This window comes from Vicugna pacos, chromosome 13 (genome assembly GCF_048564905.1).
Source record: "Vicugna pacos chromosome 13, VicPac4, whole genome shotgun sequence".
NCBI lineage: Eukaryota > Metazoa > Chordata > Mammalia > Artiodactyla > Camelidae > Vicugna > Vicugna pacos.
The window spans coordinates 37,068,595-37,096,268 of NC_132999.1; the positions used below are offsets into that span (position 1 = coordinate 37,068,595).

A 27,674-nucleotide genomic window follows, 5' to 3' on the forward strand; every position below is an offset into this window, starting at 1 on the left:
TTGTTCTTGGTAAGGGTTTTTATCCGAGTGTTTATAAAAACCCCAAAGCTAGGCCATTTGCTTAAATCGTTGTTAGAAAGAATGCTGGGTGCCCAGATGGGATTTCTAGTTTCTGTGCAAATGAAATCACATTTGTCCAGATTTTATTCGCTCAAAACTACTAGGGAAGCAGTAGGATTTGGTTTAAACGCTGCCAAAGAGCAGGAATTCACTTTAGTCTTAACTCGGAAGCAATCCTGTTGTTAATGTTGTAGCTGGGGTCGGGCAGCATGGGGGCCGGGGCCCCCGTCGTGCTCGCTGAGGAATCCCGGAGCTCTCCCAGTTCAGGCTCACTCTCGCTGGAGGTAGACCCACTGTTGATGGCGTAGACGCTCTCTGCTACTCCCTGAGCTGAAGCACAGCCATCTGGCTCCTTCTTCTCTCTGGGACTAGACAGTCCTGGGAGGACGGCCATCTTCCCAGTCTGCCTGGTGGGCAGCAAGGACATGGTGTAGTCTGCAATGATCCCACCCACGTCTAAGTTGCACGCCTGGTCGAAGGCTAGGAAACCGACGTTGGCGTTTGCCTCGCACACCACAAAGGAGCCATCGTCCATGATGAGGAGATCGATGCCACAGAAGTCCATGCCCAGGATGTTGGACACCTGGATAGCCAACTGCTTGCCTTGTTCTGTCAGCGGGCACATGACACCCACGCCACCTGCAGGGAAAGCACAGTGACAGAGTGGTGACATCAGACATTGACTGACCAGTCAAATGACCCTTCAAGGAAGAGACAGGGGAATGCTGGGGAGGGGCAGCAGCAAGACAGGCATTTTCATTACTCACAAAAGGTCTGGATGGAAATCAGGACACCTTTTGGGAAAATAATGTGGCTGTTTCTTATCTAGAGTTTAAAAAATGTTTATATCCCCTGACCGAGCCATCTCACTGCTAAAGAAATAACCTTATATAATGGGGGAAGAAAAGGTTTATGCACAAAGATGTTGATGGCAGAGTTATTTATAATATTGGAAATTCAATATACTGGCATATAGTAGGTACTCGATATTTGTTGACGAATAAATGAAAAATTATAATCTAAATAGCTCACAATAGAGGAAAGCAGCATATTTTACAACCATTACAAACAAAGATGACAGAGTTTGTGATCCCATGGGGAGATACTTAAAAGGATTAAAGGCGCAGCAGTATGACCACAACTATGCCAAAAAGTATCATCACAAATGACGACCCCAAAATGTTAGCATTGGCTGTTTCCAGAGGGGGAGATTAATGATAAATACCTTTTTTCACTTGACTTTGCTGTATTTCCTAAATTTTCTACATTGAGAATGACCTCCTTTAATAAATTACAACATACAAAATTAGCTTCTTATTTTCTAAGAAGAAAGAGGCTTGTGAGACAAAAACCCCATATCCAGGGCAGAGTGAGCCTGACTGCCCTCACTTGTGAGAAAGCTGACACCTCAGACTGGTCTCCCTACAAAGACTTAACAGTTGTATTCTCGGCCCAGTAACTAATGTCATTACCTTAACACTCCCCACCCCATTACACTGTCTAAGGAAAAGGCTATTAAACAGTTTTAAAACAGTTCACCGAAAGAAGCAATAGGCCCTGTTTGGGGAAAGCATCTTAGGAGCTTGTTATGAAAATCAGGGATTTCTGAAGAAAGCACTAAGCATTCTGTCTCCAGGCTGCGGTTCTAACCTACGGATCCTGGACTTGGGCTGCAGCATTTCCTGCCTCCAGCCAACTCCGCTGGCTTCAGGCCCCCACAATCCGAACTGGCAAGAGACAACTCCTTGATATCTACCCCGTTGCTACTGTTTGCCTTGAATTCAGTGGGTTTTGTACACTGACAGACTCCTTGGTTTGTCTCAAGTCTGAAGTCAAGGGGAGATTCTGTCAGCAACCAAGGACCTCTCTGTCCTGAATGGGCTTTTCCTCCAATTGCAGGGCTTGTCCCCCACATTGTTTACTAAATGCAAAAAGGTATGGTTATACCACCCCCTAGATTTTTTCTAATTGTTGCATATATTGTGCAGTGTCTAATGCATTGAACCTGTAAAGCTGTCCATCTATCTTTATTTTACAAAATCTGAACTCAGGGCCAGCATATACTGAGCTCAGTGTTTGGTGAAATTTAAACGAGAATAAAATAGTTTACCCATTAACAAAGAAGAAGAAGAAAAGCAATATGGATAAATTACAAAACCACGTAGTTGCTAGGTAAAGAATGGACTCTGCAAGGTGACTGAAAAAGACAAAATGCTAATACATAAGGTTCAATACTGGGGCACGACAGGTGACTGTCATGAACATTCAATGAGATAATATATTAGGTCCTCAGCACTGTCCAGCGATCTCTTTATGTGTCTTCTCCTTTACCGGATTACAGGCTGCCCGAGGGCAAGGACTCTCATTAACCGCTACACTCTCAACATCTACCAGGGAGTCTGCTTAGGGAAACCGCTCAACCATACTCAAGAGGGTGGACCAGACTGGTGTTCCAGCCTCTCCGTTAGTCACTGGACTTGGTACACTCATCTGGCGATTTAGGAAATAACAACTGTGGGTATTTTTTCACATTACCAACATACAAATTCCACTCATGAGGTCGACAATAGGTTTCTGGAATGAAGACAAGAATTTACCTACCCCCTGGACAGAAAACAAGCTTTATTAATAGGTTAATGAATGGGGTTATGCATTTGACCCAAGCATAACTGACTGCAGCTTTCTAATAACATCGAACATATAAGAAAAAGACAACTTTCAATTACAGTGTAAAAGCAGAATACACTGACTCATGCCAATGCCTTCACTGAGACTTGATAACTTCTTGCCTGAGCTATGGCAACAGTGTCTAAACTCAACTCCTTGCCTCCCTCTTACAACCTCCAATCCATCCTCTGTCCAGATCTCAGTTTTTCTCAAACACTGATGCTCATGCCACTCCCATGTTTAAACCTGACTGCCAAGTCCTAACACCTCCAGGATAGGGTACAAACCTCAGCATCCTGACACCCCCAGCATGACTTCTTATACCCACCTCTCCCCCTCCTGGACAGCTTCCTGCTAAAGGAAAGGGCTTGTTTCTAATTCCTCTCTGTGGTCCTGCTGTCCCGCAGAGGGTCTGGCCAGACGGGAGGGATGGAGACATATGGACTGAATGGGTGCAAACATTCTAAGGAAAACCCTGGTGGCCTTTCAGACCCACACCCGACGTGGAGCTTCTGAGCTGAGCCTTACCGAGAGAGCAATTGCTCTGCATCCGTCCGTCTGTGGAGCAGCGAAGCATGGAGCCTATCACCCGGCCCCCAACAACCACCACCCGGATATCCTTTCCATGGGACTCCTTCACATACTTCTGAAACAGGTAGGGCACATCGTGGCGGATCAGATGGCAGATGTCTGAGAGGTGGTGTTTATCTCTTGCGAGAAAAACAGCTTTTCCTTTAAGAAGAAAGACAAAGAGCAAGAGAAGTGGTTAAGGACACCTCTGAACGCTGTCCTCACCGCCCCACCTCCCCGGTCCAGAGTCATGCGTTCTTTCTGGACTTGCCTCACTGTAGGCCCTTCAATTTCTCTGACTAGATTCTTACTTCTTACCAAATGGCCATTGAACCTTACTCCCTCTTGATTTTACTTGGCTCCCTCTCCCTTCACAACGTTCTCAAAATTAAATAAAAATGTCTTCCAGAAACACACAGAACAGGCCAACAAAAGATCCCAAGGATATTGTCAATTTGGTTCCAAAACCAGCTTAGTGTCTCCTAGCATCCCCAGGATGCTGATCTGGCAAGTCCATGACTCACTCATCTTTTTTTTAATCCCCCAAACCTCATATTGGGCTTGATACACAAAGCCAGTCTCATCAGTGTTTACCGAACATAATTAACTGAACATATTTTTGAGGAATCCCCAGTCTAGATAGAGAGAGACCCACAATAGATAATGACACGGCATGATATGGCACTAGGAGAGGTCTATGTAAAATGCTATAGGAGTTCAAAGAGGGAGCCATTGCTTCAATGTCCTTCCTCCTTTTAAGAAACTTACTATCTGGCTATACTCATTTAATTCTAAAAGGAACGATCTATACTTCTGTTAATCTCTGGGGAAAGCACTCCTTCTCAACTCCAAATTCTTTATTTTCTGCTTGAATCCCTTATATTTTTGTAATTATTTGACATCAGCTTTTCCATTGGCACATCATCCTACAGATTTGAGCAGGGATCCCTGATAGGTTTGCTCTGCAAATCTTACATACATACCCTGAGCATTCCTGTTAGCAAATATGGAACAAAGAGATGGTTACCCTAAGATTTGGGTTACCACCTTGAGAAGAGTGGGACCTTTCTGAAGTCTTAATAAAAAGAGGGATGGGTATCAGCCCCTAGTGGCATAGAAGACTGAAAAATAACCTCTAAAACACATCTCAATAATGGGACATTTGGCACCAGGAGATCTGGCATCTGGCAGCAGATAGCTGGGATCCAATTCTAGGCACAGGGGATTCTCTGGATCTTAGGTAGGATTTTTAGCGGTGACGGGGGCTAAAAATAGGGACTTGGTTCTTTGGTTCCTGGCATAGAGGTTCTAATGTGGGGCTTAGTCTGCACTTAATAAAGGACTCACAGGTTTAAAGCAAGGAGGAAAATAAGTGGGGGGTAGGGGAGAACCCTACGATTAGTTAATCATCTACTGTGTGCCAAACACTTCTAAAATAAAATTATTTCTTTTACACTTCATACTAGCCCTGTGAAGCCATTAGGACAAGGATAGTTATTTTTGTTTTACAAAAGAGGAAACTAAGGCTCCACAAATTAGTAACTTTGTCAAGGGTATAGTCTGCATGAGTCCACTGCTTCTTCGGATCCATTTCCATTTCCTAGACCCTAACGACTGCTGTAGCTGTGCTTGCTCCCTGTCCGTTGCCCTAAGATGCCACGCACTACACCAGCAATGACCAACCTGAAAATGAAATTAAGAACACTATTCCCTTTACAATAGTATCCAAAGGAATAACAAATTTAAGAATAAATTTCACCAAAGAAGTGCAAGACTGATACACTAGAAACTACAAAACATTTCTGTTAGAAATTAAAGATTGAAATAAATGGAAAGACATTCCATGGTCAGAAACTGGAAGATTTAATATTGTTACGATGGCAAAACTCCTCAAATTGATCTACAGATTCAATACAATCCCCATGGAAATTCCAGCTTCCTTTTTTGCAGAAATTGATAAGCTGATCCTAAAATTCATATGGAAATGTAAGGGACCCCAACAGCCAACACCATCTTGAAAAAGAAGGACAAAGTTGGAGGACTGGTACTTCCCAATTTCAAAACTTACTACAAAGTTACAGTAAAAGGACAGTGTAGCCTGGCATAAAGACAGACATATAGATCAATGGAATAGAACTGAGAGCCCAGATAAACCCTCATCCAGATGGTCAGTTGATTTTTGACAAGAGTTCCAAGGGCACTCAATGGGGAAGGAACAGTCTCCTCAACAAATAATAGCGGGGAAAACTGGATAGCCACAGACAAGAGCATGAACTTGGACTCCTTCAACACACCATACACAAAAATTAACTCAAAATGGATCAAAGCCCCAAATGTAAGGGCTAAATCTGTAAAACTCTTAGAAGGAAACATAGATGTAAATCTGTATAACTTTGAAATAGGCAAGCACAAAATAATATCAGAAGCTCAAGTAAGCACAGGAAAAAACAGGTAAACTGAACTTCATCAAAATCAAAACCTTTTGTGCATCAAAGAATACTATTGAGAGAGTGAAAAGATGCTCTAGAGAGTGGGGAAAAAATCATGCTCAAATTATGTATCTGATAAGGGTGTAGTAACCACAATATAGAAAGAACTCTTAAAAATTCAACAATAAAAAGACTAATAATCCAACTGAAAAATAGGCAAAGGATTTGAATAGTCATTTCTCCAAAGAGGATATACAAATGGCCAATACATGAAAAGGTGTTCAACATCATTAGTCATTAGGAAAATGCAAATCAAAACCATAAAAATATCCGACATTATATGCACTAGGAAGGCTATAAGAAAAACAAATCACATATTTAAAAGTTGCTGAGAGTAAATCTTAAAAGTTCTCATAGTAAGAAAAAGAATTTGGTAATTATGTATGGTGACAGATGTTTACTAGATTTATCGTGATCATTTTGCAATATATACAAATACCACATCACTACATTGTACAACTAAAACTAATAGAATGTTGCACATCAATTATACCTCAATTAAAGAAAATATTTTAAAAATTTAAAAATAAATATATAAAGTGGGTCATTACATTGCTAATGCTTGGAAAACATGCATTTTGGCTTGTGGTTTATTTTGATGGTGGAGGTATGGTGACTATTTGCATAATTTGTCGAGACAAATTAATACACCCAATATAAAAGTTCTATTTAGTATGTGGAGAAACTAGAACTATCGCACATTGCTGGTGGGAATGTAAAATGGCATGACTGTTATGGAACACAGTTCGGCAGTTTCTCTAAAGTTAAACATAAAGTGACCATATGACCCTGCAATTCCCCTCTTAGGTAAATGCCCAGGAGAAATGAAGACACGTGTTCACACATAAACTTGTACGTGAATGTTCACAGCAGCATGATTCACGAAGCAGGGCAACCCAAATGTCCATCAGCGGATGAACAGATAAACAAAATGTGGTATCCCCATACAATGGAGTATTACTGAATCATAAAAAGGGATAAAATACTGAACCATGCTACAACATGGATGACCATGCAAACACTATGCTAAGTCAGAGAAGCCAGACCCAAAAGGCCACATATTGTATGACTCCATTGATATGAAATGTCAAAAAGAGGCAAATCCATAGAAATAGAAAGTAGAGTAGTAGTTGCCAGGGACTGGGGGAAGGGTCATTGGGAATGACCTTTAAAAAGTACAGGATTTATTTTGGGGTGGTAGAAATGTTGTGGCATTAGATAAGTGGTAATGGTTGTACAGAAGAGTGAATATCCTCTGAATTGTATAATTTAAAATGGTACATTTTGTGTTCTGTGAATTGTATCTCAATTTTAAAAACATCTAAAAATATTATATATTCTATTTAATTTCTGTTTATTGTCTGTCTTACCTTTTTACAATGTGAGCTCCTTGAGGGTAGGGATTTTTGTTCTGTCCCTTTCTGTATCCCCAGAGCCTGAAATAGTGCCTGGTGCTTTGTAGGCACTCAATAAGTATTAGTTGAATTTTATTTTATGTATATTTTACCACAATAAAAACACAGTTGAGAGACGTTGCATTTTTGCACAGTAGCGTATCTGACTAATATTCAGAGCCCCACCTTGCCACCCAAACTCATTTCTCTTACTCCTCAACAGGACGCCTCTCTCTTCCCAGGTCACTTTGTTCACACCTGCTTCTGCATGTTTGCTCACCCACTTCCTCCAGCTCAAATTCGACACTCCAACTCAAGTCTCCTTTCCTTCCACTGAAGCCTTCTTGGCCTCAAGGCAGAGTGGGCCCCTCCCTCTGTCAGGCTCGAGCAGGCCCTTGGAGGTGCCTGCCATAGTGGGCATCATCCTGCAATGCAAGGTCTCTACTCTGCACACTGGAGGTCGAGAGCAGTGAGTGTGTCAAGTTCATTTCTACTACACAGTCCTATCACAGGAACTGCTCATTCCATGTCCATTTAGGGCCCCTCCTCCCACTCTAGATGCCCTGAGCATTGCAGGATGCCATCTGGGTACCATCATAAGGTACCCGCTCACATATCACAGGGCGTGGGCACTGCTTTCTGCTCATACATCCTCTTCCACCACTATGCCCTGAGGTCTATAGTAGGTCTTGGAGACAGAGATGGGCAGGACCTGGTTCCCACCCCTGATCAGCTCACAGTCAAAAAGGGGAAAAGGCACATAAATCTCTGTTATAAGGTGTAGAACTATGCCAGAGGCATGGACAAAATGCTATGGAAACACAAAGAGGAGAGCAATTGAATTTGTCTGGAAGAGAGGGAAGGAGACCTGGGACATGGAGGAGGAAGACATGACTTGTGCAGCTGGTCTCGAAGGATAAGAAGTTCACTAGAGGGTAGAGGAAGACAGCATTCCCACAATGGGAAGCAAGCAGAGGTTTAAAGAGAGCAAAATACAACTAAATCACTACGCTGTACACCAGAAATTAACACAGCACTATAAACTGACTATACTTCAATTAAAAAAAGAAAGACAAGAAAAAGCAAAATATATGGTCTAGTCCAGAATGGATTACGTAGGGGTCACGTGGCCAGATAAGGCTGCAAAGGAGAGTGAGGGCTGTTTGTCCAGAGCCTTCAGTACCAGGGTAAGGAATATGAACTTTGTCTAACAGGCAACACAAATTCTTGGAGGGTTTTTCAGCGAGTGACAAGAAGAGCTCTAGGTTTCAGAGAAATGACTTTCCCGACAGAAGAGAGGATGCACTGGCCATGGAGTCAGGGAAACCAGTTAGGACCAAGTCAGGAGGCTGCTGCCAGAGTCCAGGGAAGGGTGGAGAAGGGTCTGGACAAAGCAAGGCCCGTGGGGCAGCGAGGAGGGGGCAAGAGGTAAGGACGACACCGCAAGCTCCGCAAGGGGGAGCTCCGTCTCTCCCAGCGGCGCTCCTGCCGCCCGGGGCGGGGCTCGGGGCTCGGCGGGGCGGAGCGGCACTGACCCCGGTGTCCTCGCGTGCTCTTCACCACCACAGGGTAGCCCAGCGGCTCGGCTTCATCGATCATTTTGGAAAAGTCTTCATGCCCACCTGCCGAGAAAAGCGAAAGTCAGTGAAGGCATGGCTGATGGTCGGGGGCTCTGTGGGAATTCTTTGGGGGCCTCGCGTCTCTCCAACTTAGGCAATTTGAACCCATTCCCTCCGTCAGATAGTCTTAGCGCGCCTGCCGTATAAAAGGTGGGAGCAGAGAGATGAGGACAGCAACATTTACCACGTGCTTCGATGTGGCAGAGGCTTCACCAGCCCTAGTTCGTGTAATTGTCTCGACAACCCCACAGGGAGGGCAGGGATTTTTCCCTTTACAGTAGCTGGGGTAGGCGGAATTCTAAGAAGGCCCCCAAAATTTCTACCCGCTGGTTTACATGCTCCGTATAACCTCCTCTCCCGAGTGTGGGAGGGACTGGTGATTATACTGGGATAGCATTCCAGCGATTAGGTTCATAATCAGTGGACTTTGAGTTAATCAAAAGGAGAGGATTCTTGCTGGGCCTGACCTAAGCAGGTGAACCCTACAAGAAAATGAAGTGTCAGAGAACCTTACCTCCCGACCTTGGAGGAGCAAACTGCCACAGTGGAGAGGCCATGTGGCGGAGGCAGTGGGCAGCCTCTAGGCGCTGAGAATGGCCCTCAGTTAACAGCCAGCAGGGAAGTGGGGGCCTCAGTTCTACAACTGCAAGGACTGGATGCCAACCAGTAAGCCTGGAAGACCCCAGACCAAAGATGAGGTCACAGCCCAGCTGCCCCTTGATTTCAACCTGGCCATACCTGAGCCAAGAACCCAGCTATGCTGTGGGACTTTGGACCTACAGAAATGGTGAGATGAAAAATGGGTGTGAGTTTAACCTGCTAAATTTGCAGTAGATTGTTGTACAGCAGTAGAAAACCAACCCACAGAAACCAAGCCTGGGATTTGTCTCCCCCAAAGTTAAGGTGTGACTCGAAAGCCTGAATTGGCTCCACTACACTCCTTTAACTCTTCATTTAAAAATGTGAATAATAATGTATATTAAAATCTTTCTAAGTTGTTTTATAAGCTTCCTTGGTTTCCTATACCTTTGCATCTTGAGGGGACTGTTATTCTGCCTACCACGGGGAGTCATAAATTTTTGCAAAGCAAAATACTCTGGAATGCTACTAAGACCTATCACAGAAGTGCTAATGATTAAAAAAAATTAAGCAGCATGCAGGGGCAGAGTAGTTAATCAGGGGCATCTTCATAAAGAGGACATTTTATAAGAAGAGAAGTGCCAGCTTCCTGACACCCACTGATAAACTTAACTCCTCTCTACTAGCCATCCTTTTGTCCTTCCCTTGTAATACAGTGCAAGAGGGGTCCTTCTCATCTAAGACCACCCCTGCACCTGTGCTTTGGACCCTCTCCCTCTCCCCTTCTCAGGAATCTTGCACCATTAAGTATCCCCTCTCTGCTGTATCTTCCACCCCCGAGTTCCTAATGCCATCAGCATTTTAAACATGCTCAGTTCTTTCCCTTCTTAAACAAATAAAACCCCTGTTCCTTGACCCTGCATCATCCTTTAACTACAGCCTTGCATCCCTACGATCAAGTACTCAAAGGGTTTCCATTTCCTCACTTCCCATTCACTTCCTCATCCTTAACAAGTGGGCTTTTACCCCATCACTAAGCTGAAGCTGTATTCATTGAACTCCCTGTTGGTGAATCCACAACATGTGTCTCTGTGCTTACGTCACGTGTCCTTTCAGACTCAAACACCACTTTTAAGTATGCCATCCTTCTTGGAATGCTCTTCCCATTGGCTTCTGTCATCTCTCTTCTTTCTCTTCTCACCTCTCCAGTTGCTCTTACTTAGTCTCTTGCATTGGTTCTTCTTCCTTTACCCACTCCCTAAAGGATTCCCTCTTGAACCCTCTTCCATTAAATTTTATTATTTTCTTGTGGTAAAATACACATAATGTAAAATCGACCTTTTAAACCATTTTAGGTGTACAGTTCACTCCCTCTTCATTCTATATATTCTCCCTGAGTAATTTCTTCCATTCTTGTGACTTCATTTAACATAATGGAGGTTTCCAATCCACTTCCCTAGCTACCCTTCACTCAGTGGCTCCAGATCCACTTATCTGCTACCTACTGAATATTTTTACTTGCATATACTAGTGACTTCAAACAGAATGTGCCCCAAACTGAAATAATCTCTCCTGACACTCTCCTGCCCGCCGTCTGCTTCTTCTCTTCCATGTTTCTAGTCTTAGTGAGTGTTGGCTTTCACATTTGGTTGCCCAAACCAGAAACCAGAGCCACTCCTGAGTCCTCTCCACACCCCTCATATCCAATCAGGTATCATGTCCTAACAGTTCTATCTGAATCTGTTCACTTATCTCCTTAGTTTAGACCGTCATTACTCACTTGCATTGTTTACAAAGCCTAACACTACATATCCTGTCTCTGTTTTGTCCCGGTCTAATTCCTTCTGCACAGTGTAGCCAAACTGATATTCTGAACTCTGCTCAGACCATTTCCTTGCTTAAAGCCCTCCAGTAACTTCCTGTGAGTCTCTGATCTCCTTCATATACTGTACATGGCTACTTCTTCTCTTTCTAGCCTTATATTTCAAGTCTATCACCCTTATGTTCTACAGACCCCTCCAAATACCACTGATGGGTCATGTGCTCTTTTGCCTCTAGGTCTTTCTATATCCTGCTTTCTGCTTAGACTGCTCCCCTGACCCCCTGCTTTGGCTGGATAACTTCAGCTTAGTTATCCATCTCTTTTGGGAAGCCTCCCTCAATATCTTCTGCTGAAATTAGGCACTCCCCTATGTATTCCCAGATCACCTCGCACTAACTCTTACCATGGCACTTACTACACTGCCCTGAAATTGCCTGTTTACTTGCTGTCCTCTGCCTCTGATGAACGGAGAATGCCTTGAGAGCAGGACTCTCTTACTTATTGCCAGAGCCCAGTGCAGAGTGTGGTAGTTGGCACACAGTGTGTTCCAGATACTTACTAAATGAATGAATTCCAGAGAGAAAGAAGCAAAGACATTTCAGACAGAGGGAATGAGCATAGTAAAGACTCAAGATGTTGAATTGCTTAAGAAGAACAGATTCACCTTGAAAACCAACAAGAGATACCAGGGGGCTTCCGGGGAGAGAAAACATAAAGATGCAGGTGATTTGGGAAGACAAGTCCCGACCCTATTTTAAGGACACTCACCGTAGGAGAAGGTGTCTGGCATGGGGACCCCATGTCCAGCCAGCTCCTGGAACGTCCAGAATTTGTTGATGCAGTTTAAAATGCTCTGCGGGCGATTGACTAAGCGGCAGCCCAACTTCTCCAGGTGTCTCAGGACAGTGATGTCACTATCTGATTGCACGGAGGGTGTGGGCACCCTGACAAGCACCACGTCTGGGAAAGTGGTGAGCGCTTTCTGGTTCAGCTGCAAGCCTGCAATCAAAGGAAAAAGTGAGCTCTGTGCTGGCCGTCCTCTACTCCCGCAGGAAGAACTGGTTCCAACAGACTCCTCAAGACTGAACCTAGCAGGAAGACAGCCTTCAGAACGGCACCTGGATACCCCATTGTGATGAGACGCTACTGTCCACCCTACACTCCAGATGGGCAGCGCGTGATACTGAGGAGACCCGAAAGAATGCACAGGCAAGTAAAAAGGGCAGTATAGCAAGAATAATCCAAGTTAGGAGATTATCAGTCCACAGGAGATGATATAGTCCAGCGCCTTCCTTCCATATAAGACTAGTATTACTCAAGGTATAGTGGCTTAGGAGGCTGGAGGCTTCCTGACAAGGAGCGCCGTGCAGGTCCCTTAAGGTATCTTTACTACCCTTACTTAGTGTCTTACTAAGTAAAGTATCTTACTACTCAGTCTTTAAAAGTTAGCTGGAATATTATGAATCGAATGAATGCAAAAATGTCAATGTTAAGTGAGAAAAACAGGATACAAAATTATCGATGCAAGTTAGAAAAGGCTAGAGGAAATATACCAACATTTTATCAGTGGGTAATGGAATTATAGGTGATTTCCTATTTTATACTCTTTGGTATTTTCCAAAATGTCTCCAAATTTTACTTTTATAACAAAAAAAAACCCTAAGAAATCAATCTACTAAAATAAATTCAACATTGAACAGAACTAAAATGCATCCAAAAACGATTGGGTTATATATCTACACAGTGAAAGGACTTAAACTTAGATGACACTGGATGAACTGGGAGTATTATTTTGTAGCGAAGACTCAGAGGAACAGGAGTGCAGTCTTCAAGTATCTGCAGGGCTCCCTGCAGAAGAATTATTTGGCTCATCTTCTATGACCTCAAGAGACAGAGCAAACCATAAAAGCATTATTTTGTCTAACTGTTCACTGTTGCATCCCCAGCCTCTAGGACAGTATCTGGTGTGTGATAGGCACTCAATGTTTGTTGAACTGTACAGAAGCTACAGGGAGATAGCTTTGGGCTCACAAAAGCAATACTTTTCCACTGCCTTTGGATGGAATGGGCTGAGGTTCACTGGTCATCTGAGGATGGCACAGAAGGAATGCAAAGGTTAGATAAGCTCACAGCAACTTGCTTGGTCTCTTTCAACCCTGATGTCCTATGGTTTGTATTACCCACCGTAGTCACCTAGGCATCTCAGTAGGCAGGGATGCAATGATGGAGATAGAAATGGGATAGACAGGGCAATAAGAGGTTAGTTCAGGAATTGCTTGGTCTGCCTTAGTGACCCTTAAAGGAGTCTCTAAAATGCTCTAAAGAAAACCTTTTAAACACAGTTTGAGAACCATCTTACAGGCTTTAACCTAAAGCACCTTCAATTTCATAAGTGACAGAGGTGCACAACCAAATAATTCCAAGAAAACAAAGGTACTAATGAAGTTACTACTTCTCTATCCGAGGATGAATAATATCAATACAAAAACTCTAAGCAAAACAAAAGCAAGCAAACAAACAAAAAAACCCCTCAAAACCACAAAACTACTGCATGGATCTAACTTATACAGTTTCTCTCCTTCTAGGTATCTCACCAATTTTAAAAAAGAGTGCAGGTGCAGTCATCAAGTTAGATTGTTTCTAGTACTTCTGCGGATGGTGTGAACCCAGGGAACTGGAACATAATTCTCAGGGATGATTTGAAAAGAGCACTCAGGTTATCTTCACTTTGCCATCAGAAAACAGCATCATTTATATGTGCTTTTTCCTTTGCCACTTACAGCCCCTGGGGAAAATAATATGAAAGGGGGAAAAAAGCAAACCCTGAATGATGTCCTCAGAGTAGGTAGGAGAAGAAAGAAAAGGATTCAGGTTGGTGAAAATGGTGAGTAAATACAGAACACTCAGGGGAAAAGCAAAAGCCCAGGACAACATTACATAATGAGAAAATACAAGCAAAAATGCTTTGAAGACTACAAAACGCTATACAGACGTTAAGGCACTGGCATTAGTATTGCATAGACATTCTACTGAGCAAGGTAGGACACTTTATGGAGATTTTTACCACCTGATGACAAAAAAAATGGCTTTGCAACAGAAAAGTGACCTAGAGAGATGAGAAGCAGCAGAAACGTCTGGCTTTTAAATCTCAACATGAGACCACAGACAAACAGTTAAGTTTCTAAATGGGAAGAAAAGAAGTCGACCATTTCTGGAACTACCAACCACAGGTGGACAGAGACAGCTCAGCCTCAACGAGCAGGTTCACATACACCTAGGAAGTCTTACCAGGACTTCATTTCTCTTCTCCAAAGGTAAATCTTTGGGCCTGGCTCATTCCAACTGGAGCCTTTAATAAATGAAGAATGGAGTGGGTTAATATGGAGCTGAAAATGCTCTCCCAAGCAGTTAGACGGGTCTGGTCTCTGACTGTGCTAGGAAGACAACCAGTTACTTCTTTGTCCATTGACCCAGCTCCAGCATCCTTGCTACGGGCAACGTCACTTGCCCCCTGTTTGTTCCCATTCTCTTTGCTGTCTACACCTAGTCTAAATCACCATTTCAGGAAGTAGTAGACAAGAGCATGCTGCTCGCCGCAGCGTCCATCAGCAGGAACCGCAGTTCCACACAGCCGTGGCCAAGAAGAGCTTGGGTTTTAGGCTGGCGCTTGGCAAACCTGTCGGTGAATTCTGAAACCTTTAACCACTTTTTAATCTCTCTCCATCTCCCCATTAATGTCTCCTCTCCGGGAAGGATGGAGCTTAATGTGTCACCTTCCCTAGGATCCTGAATGTTCCCACTGCAATCTACAGGCCTTAAGCCAAGGGAATGAAGAGCTGACGCAGGACCTCCGGGAGGGCAGGGCTCTGCTTGGCTGCCAGTGGATGGAAGGAAAGCCCTGAACAATGAGGGGCCCTTGCCCTCAATAAGAAGGGATCTCATGTGATTAAGTGCCCTAGTGCTCTAGGACATCACCTTGACCTGGGAAGCAGGGTAGGGGGAGGGAGCTGAGTTGCTTCTGCAATATTTAGGGTCTCCCAGACTCCTAGGCTGGGCTTGAGATTTACTGTTTAGAACTCAAACCACTTAAAAAAAAAAAAACTGAAATAATCACTCTGTCTCCAAACAGGTCAATGAGATAGTGAAAAAGATCAGACTCCAAAATAGTTAATATAAAGACCAATAGCCAACCCTGTCTAAATCAACTTTTTGAAACTACAGCAATATTTTCTCCATATTCCTTTTAAAAAGAATTATATATAAAAAAATAAAAAAAGAATTATATACTTTCATAGGTAATTATGTTCTGATTTCCTTTGGACTGTATTATTTATATTTGGAAATATTCTTATATATTAAAAGCAAGATCCAAAAATGATTAACTTTTCCAAAGAATTGAGCCTTTTTCCCCCCAAACCTATATAGTAGATTAAATTAATTCTACACAACTAGGCTTTCACATTTATATGTACAACCACAAAGAAACACACTTAATAATACAGAGAAATAGCTTTAGAAATAAGCAAATCATTATGGGGATGTAGCGCTCTAAAAATGGAAACCCACTCTCAATCATTCATACCAATAGAGGGATAAAGCATGAATAATAGAAGATGCAGTCATCCAGAGCTGAGTTTGGCTAACGTTTTTACTGATCAGCTGTTGTTTTGGAGGTACTTTGCATGTATCATCCCATTTAAATTAAAGTTGTCTTGTATATGGGTCCCCACACCAGATCTGACTGTCAAAGTCTTTTCATTTACACAGAACTGATGCACAGTGGGTCCCACCCTCCAGACCTGTGAGCACACAGCACTCCTTTGTGTACACACGTATACGTCCCTGGCTTCACAACTGAAAAGCAAGCTTCAAAACTCAACTGGCTTCTTGTATGCTAGGAAAAAAAAAAACAAAACTCTTCATGTACAAAGCAAGTGGCAGAAATAAGAAAACAGTAGGACACTATAGCATGAGAGCAAGCAAAGACCTGAGTTATGGCAGCTTTTAGAACCATTCTTCTTGGATCAGTTAACCGTGGCTGGTAGTGAAGCTCTCAAAGTTGTCAGAAAGGAATCCACAATATATATAAAGTAAGTGGATAATAAGCCATAAGTGCTGCATGGGGTACCGTGTTATGTCAGGAGGAAGATGTGTCATCCCAAACATGACCTGGCTCATCAGTCACTCTCCAGGTTTTCCCCAGTCTCTTTCTACCCCACCGCCCCAACCCCACCTGCCCCCATATTTTCTCATAAGGAAGTTTTTTTTTTCCACTTTTTTTTGGGGGGGGCATAATTAGGTTTATTTATTATTTATTTTAATGGAAGTACTGGGGATTGAACCCAGGATCTCGTGCATGCTAAGCACTGCGCTCTACCACTGAGCTCTTACCTGATAGTTACTTTTATTCTTGAGTAGATTCTATTGCCATTCCTCTTCCCCCCTCTTTTTTAAAATTGAAGTACAGTCAGTTACAATGTGTCAGTTTCTGGTGTACAGCAGAATGTCCCAGGCATGCATATACATACATATATTCATCTTCATATTCTTTTTCATTAAAGGTTATTAAAATGTGGGAGTTTGAGATTTGCAAATGTTAGCCACTATATATAAAAATAGATTAAAGAAAAACAAGTTCCTTCTGTATAGCAAAGGGAACTATATTCAATATCTTGTAATATCCCTTTTAAAGTTCTTTGTTACAATGCCCAAAGAAATCTCACTCCCACCTCATTAAAACCCGCAGTCATTATGTGGCCACCTTCTCTTTCCATCAACTGCTAGTGGAGGTCATTTAATTCAATTCAGCCATTACTGAACTGTTGAGATGAGTCAGACACACAAAGGAGCAGGAATACAGAGATGAACCAGGTGGTCTCTGCCTACCAGGACCTTATAGTCTCCTTACAGAGAAAGATATTGACATTAACGATTTTAATTCATTCAGTCCCTCAACGCACGTTTCGTGCATTCATTCAGTGAAGATTTATTTAGCACCTACTTTACTTTGGGCCAAACCTAGTGTTAGTCTGGGTTTCCATAGAAGGACACCCAGAGACAAAGACTGAAGTGCAAGAGATTTATTATTAGGATGGTAACTGCAGGAAACACTGGGAGGGGATTAGAAAAGACAATGCTGCACATAAAGGGTGTGTTTTTAAGTGAGAGATCACCTTAGCCCCGGGGGCTGAATCCTGCCGAGCAACAGTAAGAAATGGTTGAGTGCACACACCTCAGTTACTCAACCCAAGGGGCAAGGGAGCTAGAGATTTGTAATTTTTATATACCAACCCAGCCTGATTCAGAACTGGTCCACGGCTGTGGTATCAATTTCCTGGCCCTTCTGGCTGGCCATGCACTTGTGGGCAGAGTGAGCTCCTGTGATCAGAGTAAGCCATCAGAGATTCGGATGCTGACAGTTAGAAGGATGGCACTTGGGCAGTGCCATCAAGTGGTAAAGGCAAAAGGGGCACGAGGGGGCCTCTGACAGCTAAGGAACAGGCACTCTTAAGAGCCGGGCACAGGGGTTGAGGTGTGTGAGTGAAACAAACAATGTCCCTGGAATTTAAGAAGAAAGAAAACACACAAGTGTAACTAATGTCACTGATGCTCGGTGCAGAGCACTGCAGTTATCAGTCTGGTTTGGGCAGGGGCTGGGGAGGTTCCAACACAACGTGAGAAGTGCTCTCGCAGGCACGTATGTCAGGGAACAGTGATGGCAAAGGAGGAGGGCACAGTTAGGTGATGATCTCTAAGAGAGAAGCAAGGAAAGTTTTAGAAACAAGATGCTGACTTGTAGTGCTTCTGGGCTCAGAAGAAAGGTGTAAAACGAATAAAGCCATAAAATCCACTCTCAGAAACAAGTCGATGGTACAGGCAGAGCAACTATGAGCACTGAGTGCAGGGACATCCTGGGGCTAATGCACTTGCAAAGGCATTTCAAGAAGTTGAGGCCATGTGAGATGAAAGGCAACTAAGGCAAAGCGGATAAAGTACCGGCCAGCAGGTCAGAGGCTTGATTTAATTCTTTGCTGTCATTTAACTGCTTGCCAAGATAGAATTTCCTTGGGTCTCAGTTTCCCCTTCTGTAAAATGGGAGGGTCCCAGAACTTGAAAACCTTCCTCCCTCCCCCACTTCACAGTCTTTCCTGCAACCACGAAGACAAATCTCATCAAGGCCATTTCCCCTTCCATTTCAAGACTCCAGTCTCCAAGGTCATGTTATTTCCTTGGACTCTCACCCCAACTTGGCTCCAACATTGCCTTTTGGACTCCCACCTTCCATTCCTGCCCATCTCCCCTGTGCCCTCGGGGACTCAGTCAGTGGGACTTGATGGGCAGCAAATGCCCTATCCTTGACCTTTGTAGTGAGTGTTCCCTTCCTCTTCTTTTTCTGAGTCCAACTGAGCCCCATCTCTGCCCAATGACACTGCTTCCCCACCAGCCCTCCCAAGCTGTGGCTGTTTTTTCTTCCTCGCACCAGGGTTACTGCACCCAGAGGTAGGAGAAGATGTGCTCCTTGCTCCTCATAGACCATTCTCCTCTCCCAACAAAACACCCAGTTTGGCTCCCATCAGACTACACCACACATCTTTCCACTCGTGCAGGTCACTCCCCTATGCTTGAAGCTCTGCCTCCTGACTCACCAAGTCTCCCACACTGTCATAGATGTTGGTGATTTCAGCATCCCTATGAAGAATTCCTCCAATGCCCAGGCCTCTTGGTTTCTTGACTTCCTTTCCTCCCAGGATCTTGTCCACCGCCCCTCCCCAATTACCACTCCTGGTTACATTCTAGACTTCACGCAATCATCATAACTCCAATCTCCAGCCACTGTCTCCTATCTTTCCAGCTTACTCTCTAGTGCCCCAACTCTAGCCACACTTGGACACCACTAAGAACTACCATGCATAGATTCCCCTATCTTCTCGCTATCCCTCACCCTCTTCACACTCTCACTTCCCCTCTTACCCTATTTAAATTCCATGGTCAAACAGCACAGCATATACCCTCAAATCCTTGCACCTGTTTCTTGCTTGGCTAAACCACGACTCTGGTTAGACAGGTTCAACTCTCTGCCTGCTCCATGTGTCCTCCTGTGCGAGGGCGCACGTCTTGAGAAAAATCCACAAACCTGCTGACCGGTCTCAAGAGCATGCTTATTGCTGCCTGGTAAGCATTCCATTTCCCTAGACCTTACGTACCCTCAACCCTAGACACGATTTCACGCTTTCTCTTCTTGCCTCAAACCTTCACTTTTTCCTCCCTCCTTCTCATTCTCACACTTCCTCTTTCAATGAGAAAAACTGAAGCAATCAGAAAAGAACGTCTCTCTAAGCTCCCACCGGCACAAAGGTTACCTTTTCTATCATGATGGCTGAAGTGTCCTTGTTCCCAGCTTAGGCCAAGCCATCTCAGTCACTTAAAGCACTGCTCCAGCAATTCACCTCTCTCTCCTACCTCACCAATTTCTCTCTCTCTACTGCATCATTCATATCAGCATACAATGTGCTGTTATTTCTCCCTTCTGTAAGAAAAGCCTTAGGGAAGGGTGTAGCTCAGTGGAAGAGTGCATGCCTAGCATGCACATGGTCCTGGGTTCAGTCCCCAGTACTCCCTCTAAAAATAAATAAATAAACCTAATTACCTCCTCCCCAACAAATGGGATGGGGGGGGGAGCTATGGAGACGTCATCCTCATGCTTTGTGAAGCTGCAAGAGGAGCAAGAAATGGGTAACATTTAGAGTTTAAGTATTACAAATCTTACTTATGATAAAATGATCAAGAAAAGAGCAAAGAACTTCAAAAAAAAAAAAAAAGAAGAAGAAGAAGAAATGCCTCTCGGATCCACCTTTGAGCAATGTCTTAGCTCAGGCTGCTGTTACAAAATACCACAGGCTGAGTGGCTTAAACAGCAGACATTTATTTCTCACAGTCTCATCAGACTGGGGTATGATATTGGGGTGTCAGCAGTTTTGAGTTCCAGTGAAGGCCCTGTTCCCAGTTCGCAGACAACTGCCTTCCTGCTACAGCCTCCCACGGCGAGAAACCAGCAGGAGACTCAGGGAGAAAGAGGGAGACAACCTATCATGCGGATCCCACTCTCACACCTTCATCTAAAGCAAATCACCTCCAAATATCATCATATTGGGCGTTTAGGCTTCAACATCAGGATTTTGGGAGAACACAATTCAGTCGATAGCAAGTTATCAACCGATTTTTTTTAACCTTCCCTTTATAACAAAACTTCTAAGAGTGTGCATATATGCTGTTTTCCACTACTTCATTGAAACTGCTTTTACCAGAGTCACAGTAAACAAATCTCATCAAGGGCTAAGTCCACGTCGCTAAATCCAATGATCAATTCTCAGTCTTTGTCTTAACTCGATCTACCAGCATCATCTGGCACAGGCTGACCACATCTTCCTTCTTTAAATACTTTCCCCCCTTGGCTTCTAGGACACCACACTCTCCTAGGTTTCTTCATTTCTTTTACTGGGGATTCTTTGCTGGTTCCTCCCCCTCTGCCCAACCACTTAACAGTGGAGTAGTCCAGAGCTCAGTCCTTGGACCTCTTCTCTTTTCTATCTGTAGTCACTCGCTTGATAGGTGTGTGGAGATGCTCCTACTTTTGATATCTTCAGGCCAGGGCTTTCCCCTGAATCCCTACTGATATGACAAACTGCCTACCTGCCATTTCCATTTGGAAGTTTAATGGCATCTTAGACTGAGTCCTGGTCCTCACCACCTGCCCAAACCTACTCTCTCACATTCTTTCCACATAAGTAAATGGCAAACTTTACCCTTGGAGCTGCTCAGGACAAACTTTAGAGTCCTTCTCGACTAGCCTTTCCTGACCATCCAACGTCTGATCCAGTAGGCAAATCCTGAAAACCTTGTCTTCAAAATACATCCAAAATCCAGTCGCCTTTCACTCCCTCCCCTGAAATCATTCTAGTCCAATAATCATCATCCCCCATCTCTCACCTGAACTGCAGCAGTAACCTCTCCTAAGTGACCTCCCTGCTTCTATCTTTGCAGTCATCAGTCTGTCCTCAACACGTGGCTGGCATGACCCTGTGAACACAGGGCAGCTCATATCACCCCTCTGCTCAAAACTCCTCAGGGGATTCTCAGCTCATTCCAGAGTCAAATGACCCACAAAGCCCTCTTGTGGTTCCCCTCCCGCCTCCACCTCTCATCTCCTGACCTCATCTCCTGACACTTACGCCTTGGTTCGCTCTGCTCTGGCCACACTGGCTTCCTTGCTGTGCCCTCTTGCCTGAACTACTCTCCTTCCAGATATCGAAATGGCTTGTGCCCTCACCTCCTTCAGGTCTTCACCTGAACATTATGTTCTGGGTGAGGACCACTCCAGCCACGTTGTCTAAAAATCACAGTCCCCTCCGCCACGCCCAGAACTGAGCTATCCCCATTTCCTACTTTTTTTCTCCTTGGTTCTTTTCACCAATATGCTATCTATTTTACTTATCTGGTTTGTATTCTGTCTCTCCATCTAGAGGCAGGGATTTCTGCCTGTTTTGTTCTGGTGCCTAGAATAACTTACATGTAGTAGGTAGTCAACAGGTATTTGTTGAGTGAATGAATGAATGAATAAAATCATAATAAGGAGGGTGAAGACTGTGTTCTTACTCTTCATTCTATCTCCAGCACCTAGCACAGTGCCTGGGTGGGCACCCAACTGATAACTGTGGAATGAAATAAAGGAGTGAATAGACTGTTGTGAAGATTCACTGACACGTACAAGGTATTCAAGTATTAATAACAGAGTTATAGGAATGAAGAATCATTATTCCTGTTAGTTCTTCAATACAAAGTAACTTAAATTTATCACTTCCTCATAGTCAAGTTCTTTTTCAGTAGTGAAGGGTTAAGTAGAAATAGATTGAGAATTTCAGGTTTTGCTATAGGTTTATGTTAAAATAATATAAAGCCCTAATCAGGTGAAGCCTCTCCCAGAAGTGGATAAGGTGGCTCACTTACCCACTGGGAGGAGGGGGACGAGTGAAGTGAGGCTGGTACTGATGGACCTGGATGTCAGGGGACTCTCTGCTAGTAAGGGGAATGACAAGGAGGTATAGATGGATGGAGATGACATGGACCTCATGGATGATGGTTGGACTCCTCCCACCAGGCAAGCCTAACAAACTAGGTGGAGGTGTGTGACGGTAGCAACAGGTGGTTCAGAAATCTACAGGGAGGGCTTTGCGATCCACTAAGGATCCCAATCTATTGGTTCTAGAACGTTTCCCAACACAGTTCATGAGGTGTCCCCCAAAACAACTGTCAGAAACATCAACACAAACCACAGTTCAACCCATCCTCTGTACTTGAGGTCAGCCCACAGTCATAAATGTGGACTCAGGGGTAAGGTGTCTCCACTCAGCATTCACGTCAGTTTGGAAACATTATATGGTCAGTGCTTCCACCCACCGTCTGACCTTTCCACTAGTGCTGGATGGTGCTGTATTCAGATTACAGGGTGTCAGACACAGGCCTTTAGCAGGGACTGAGGTTAAAGATGAACCTTTATGCACCAAGGTTAGCGTGGTACCCCTTCCTGCTAGTGTCCTCCTGCACAGTAACAGAAGTCCATCCTTTCTCCCTGAAGCCTCTGTGGTCTTTTGGAAGCCTACGATAAGACCATTTCCTCATTCAAATTTACTTAGCATTTCCCTTCACCCAAACCTTTTAAATCTTACTCACCTGATTACTGCAGAGAACCCAGTGAAAGTATCCCACAACACCTTAATGTAAAGAACCTGACCTAGAAACTGCCATATTGCCACCAAGGTTTCAGCTCCGAGAGCAAGGGAAGAATGCTGAATCATCCTGCTCCTGAGAGACAAACTGGAACGCACGCTCATTTCCAGGTCAGACTCACTTCTTCTGTCTTGGTATCTGGCCCTGAGTTAGGGACAATGCTCATTTCTTGAGACAGTTAACTGTAAAGAACAGTGGGTGGTCAGAGCACTTAATCTGCACCAGTGACTCTGTCCTCAAATAAATAAATGTCCTCATCACCAAAACAATTACGCATCCAATCATGATCTCTTAAACACAGCAGCTAATTACAGCAAAAGTCTCACATGCCTTAATTAGCCTTTAAGGCACTTTACTCAGTCATTCAACAGACATTAACTGAAGGCCTACTATGCACCTGTTCTGTTGCACACATTTGAGGAGTCCCCAGTCATTTAGGGAGTGAGAGAAGATAAACTTTGCAAATAGATAAATCATAATAAAATATGATGAATGCTATCTTAAAAGGTCTGCACGATGTTATTTGGCAGCAGATGGAAGAGACTGCTTGGGGACAGGGGAAAGAGTTGAAGAAAGACTTTATAGAGAAGAGGGACTTGAGCTGGATAAGAAGGATGAATAAAAGTTCCCCACGTGGGAGGGAGCTGGACCAGAGAAGCATCTCAGGCAGAGGCAATTTCAGGGCAAGGGGCATGGTGAAGTGGGTGTAGGCTGATGTAGGGGTGGAGTGGAAGAGAGGAAACAGAAAATGCTGAGGCCAGATTTACTGAGTTCTGGTCCCAACAGCCAGCCAGCACTCTGTGCCCAGATATCCTTACTGATGTTTATAAGATTAATGTGTGAAAAGAACCTAGACCTATGCCTGGCACACACTAGGCGCTGCATATATTTTGCCTTGACTATAGCAATGTGCATTGTGGTGCCACATTCACCACCACCTTATTCCCGGGATTGAGACTACCAAGTATGTACCGAATGAATGAATGAATGAATGCAGAACTTGTGGTTTCTAAAGAGGAACTAGAGATGGATAGGATTCTCATAATGCCACAGCCAGCAGGGAGGTGAAGGGCTAGTGTTTTCTACAGGATTGCTTCCATAACCTGAAGGTCATTACTCTTCCCAGTAGCCTCCCTACCCAAACCTGTGCTGGGTTGGAGAGATCACTGAGTTAAAAAGAATAAACATAAAATCTTGCATTCGCACAGCTGTTCCAGCTTATTTGCACTATACTGTTTAAAATAACTGCAACTTTCATTTATTTATTTATCTTCTAATGGAGGTGCTGGGGATTGAACCCAGGACCTTGTGCATGTTAATCACGCGCTCTGCCACTTAGCTATTTTCCTCTCCCAATTTTTTTTTCCCCTCCCACCAACTTTAAATCCAAAACTTTTCATCTCTTGTCCGAATCCTATTTCAGGTATAATCCGAAATTCTCAACTATGGGTTTGGGTTCCCACTAGCCTCCACAGAGGAAAGACTGGGAATGAATTTACGCAACGGGTAGAATCATGGCCCATATCTGTCCCAAACTGACTCCTTCATCCACTCCTACACGAGTCTCAGGAAGGAATGGAAAGGAGTGAAGGTATGAAGCCCGAGTAAAGATGGTACCTTAACTTACTAAACTATAACATTCCTTTGCAACATCACTGTTGAGCCTCAATTGAATGTAATTCAGTTCAATTCCACACCTACTGAGAAAGGAACTATGGGCTGCAGACGTCCTAAGGCATACTTATTCCATATCACTGGCTGGGAGTTAGGAGATCGGGTTTTAATCACTGGTTTGCTGTTAACCAGCTGGGTGGCACTGAGCTAGTCACTTCATCTCTTTGAGCATCAGGTTCTTCGTTTGTAAAATGAAGGGGTCAGAATGGATGATCTCAAACTCCTTTCCAGTTCTCACAATAATTCTCAAAGTGGGAAATCGCATCAATGTCACTGTAGCTCTTTCTGTACTTCAAACCCAGTAAGTTCTGGAGTTCATTTCAGAGGAATGCTTTGGCTCAGCAAATTACCAAGGGTTTTTTATAGTTGAGTCTAGAAGAAACTGGGAAAGACTGCATAGCTTTATGCACTGAAAAATATTTACTGAGTGCTTATTATGTACTGAGTGCCTGTTGTGTGTGAGGCACTATTTAGACACTGCTACAGCACTGAACAAAGCCAACGTGCTCACCCTTCTCATGGAACTCACTTCCTTGTGCCTTAATTAATCCATCCACACACACCAAGTAAATCTTTTTACTGCTTTGGATGGCAGAAACAGTGATCTAATAGGTTTGTTCTATGTGTTGTGATTTGTGTGGGGCAATCTCTGAATTAGCAGAAACTGAAAACTGCTTCAAAAATACCTGTCTTCAGTCTCTCTATCAGCTAGACAAATAACTAAGTAGATATTCTTGTAGTTTAAAAAGAAGTAACTCCTGGTTTCTGAATAGACTGAGATGCATTCACACATGAATTCCAGCAAAAGTTTAGAACACTGAACAAAAGGGTTGAACTGTTTCCTGCAGCACTAGAGTTTAATTTTCTCTTTTCCTATGACTGATTCTTTAAAATGGGGTTTTAGATCCAAAACAGAGAGCGTTTCTCTACTCTTTCACAGAATGTGTGGTAGGCCTACAACAGGAACATGGTGTGGAATGATGTTACTGTACCTCAAAAAAGGCATCTTTACAGGCTGTAAAATAAAGAGCAAACAGAACCACTCCTGGGGTGGAAAGATATATGTACTTGATCTAGATTGGTAGAAAAAGAACAGAGTATTCCATTTAAGTATGATACTGACAGAATTTTAAAGCTAGAGGAAACTTAACCTTTAGTTTTATAAATGAGAAACTGGAAATTCAAAGACATAAAGTGACTTGGCCAAGGCAAAGTCAAGATACGTGTTAGCGTAAAGCTGTAATAAGAATCCAAGTCTGCTGATTGGCTGCCTGCGCAGGAATCTAGTTCCACATTAACTAACTGTGAGAGTTTTAGCAAAGCAAGACTGCAGAGATAGTGCCCTTTATGGTTGACAGCCACTGTTTTAGACTAAATGTATGATACCTGATGTTTGTAGTGTATTTCTCCAGCAGGCTATACAACCCAATATTACTTACAAAGGGTTTAGATAAATTTATGGATGAAACATCTAGAATAGATATGTTCACTCAGAAACAGGTCATATTCAAAATTTCATTTGTAAGTAGCCTGCTCAGAATTTGCAATCCCTTTCCCCTGCCAAAGAAAAGTAACGAAGTATTAGTTTATTTAACCAGGTATGGTTAAAATAATGTGAATGGTATTCCAAGAAGCACCCTGACTGGCCCCAGTACCCACTGAGTCCTGGCCCCTCCTGAAGTGAACACATACCTCCAGAATGGAGGCTGGACAGATTCAAAACTGCAAGCCAGGGGGAGGTTCCTAAACCAGGATTCCTATGTTGGAGACTGTATAAGGATAATCAAGAATATCTAAAAACATACTTAACCTTTTGAGGTCAGGGTCACATGATGTCCATATCTACCCAAAAAACGTCTACCGTGGACACAGTAGTGGAGAAATCAGTGAGGCCAGAATGGTCTGTACCGGAAATCTTGGCTTTTCTGGAGTCAGAATTCAACTCCTTCTGGGAGGAGGACGAGTTAAAGAAAACCCATCAAAGGTCTCTTCTCCCACTTTACACTCAAGAGGTGACTCCAGTCTTTCTCAGGCTTCGCCCCACATGCCGGTTCCTCGTTTGGCAATAATACTCTGTGTAGTGTATTACTGATGCTTGCACACTCTCGGAAACTTTTTAAAACATTCATCTTAATGGCAATTTTATAAATTTAATTGGTTTCTATAAATCTAAGCTGACAGGATTTCGTTGCAAACAGAATTTTCTAACTTAAGGTTAGTAGCTTGATTTTTCTCGGACCTCCAGGCGGCTTCAGGTGAATTCGAGTTCCTTCCAAACTCAGTCCCCTAAGTGAATTAAACCCCATTCTCAAATCTTGGCTTCAGGACAGATGCTGGTGGTCAAAGAAGCTCTCAAGGTTAGGGGCTTTCTCTAATCCAAAGAGGTCTCTCAGGGGAGAGAGGGTGGTTTGGGGGGCCCGAAGGAAGCTTGGCTGGGGGAGGGCCGGGTGCGCGCGCCCACCCGCCGGCTCTCGGGGACCCCGGAGCACCTCCCCGCCCTCGCGGGCCCGCCTGGCTCACCGAGGTTGCCGCCGACGATGGTGACGGCGATCTGGTCCATGAGCACCGCCCGGAAGCTCACGTCCTGCTCGGAGCAGCGCTGCCGGAGGGCGCGCAGGATCTGCACCTGCGGGTAGTCCTCGCGGATGCGCCGGTCCGTCAGGAACCAGAGCTGGGAGCACATGGCGGCCAAGGCGGCGGCGCCCGGCGAGGCGCGAGCCCCCTCAGCGCCCCGGGCCGCTCGCTAGGCTGGCGGGCCGGCGGCCGGCCGGCGGGCGTCCCGGCGAGCGCGCGCCGCGGCTCCGCTCCCGCCGGTGCGCCAGGCGCCTCTGCAGCCCTGACCCAGCGAATCTGCCCGGCCACTCAGCGCCGCCGCCGGCCGCGGCCAGCCAATCAGCGCGCGGCGGCGGACGCGGGCCGGCCGCGGGGCCAGCTGCAGAGGCGGCCGCGGCGGGCGGCGCCCGGGAGGGGCGGCGGGGCCGGGGGCCTGCGGTGGCCGGGGGAGGGGAGCCGCGCG

At 44.4% G+C, this 27,674-nt stretch overlaps 1 protein-coding gene across 1 annotated transcript; it reads right to left on the minus strand.

Moving 5' to 3' along the window:
• RIMKLA (ribosomal modification protein rimK like family member A) lies at positions 1-27,476 on the minus strand. Its single transcript, XM_072975808.1, has 5 exons — positions 27,179-27,476; positions 11,969-12,199; positions 8,716-8,802; positions 3,256-3,459; positions 1-699 (listed from the first exon to the last, which is right to left on the minus strand). Exons 1-5 carry the CDS (start codon positions 27,339-27,341, stop codon positions 209-211), a joined length of 1,176 nt encoding a protein of 391 aa, XP_072831909.1. The 5' UTR covers positions 27,342-27,476; the 3' UTR covers positions 1-208.
• Between the last annotated feature and the right edge of the window lie 198 nt (positions 27,477-27,674).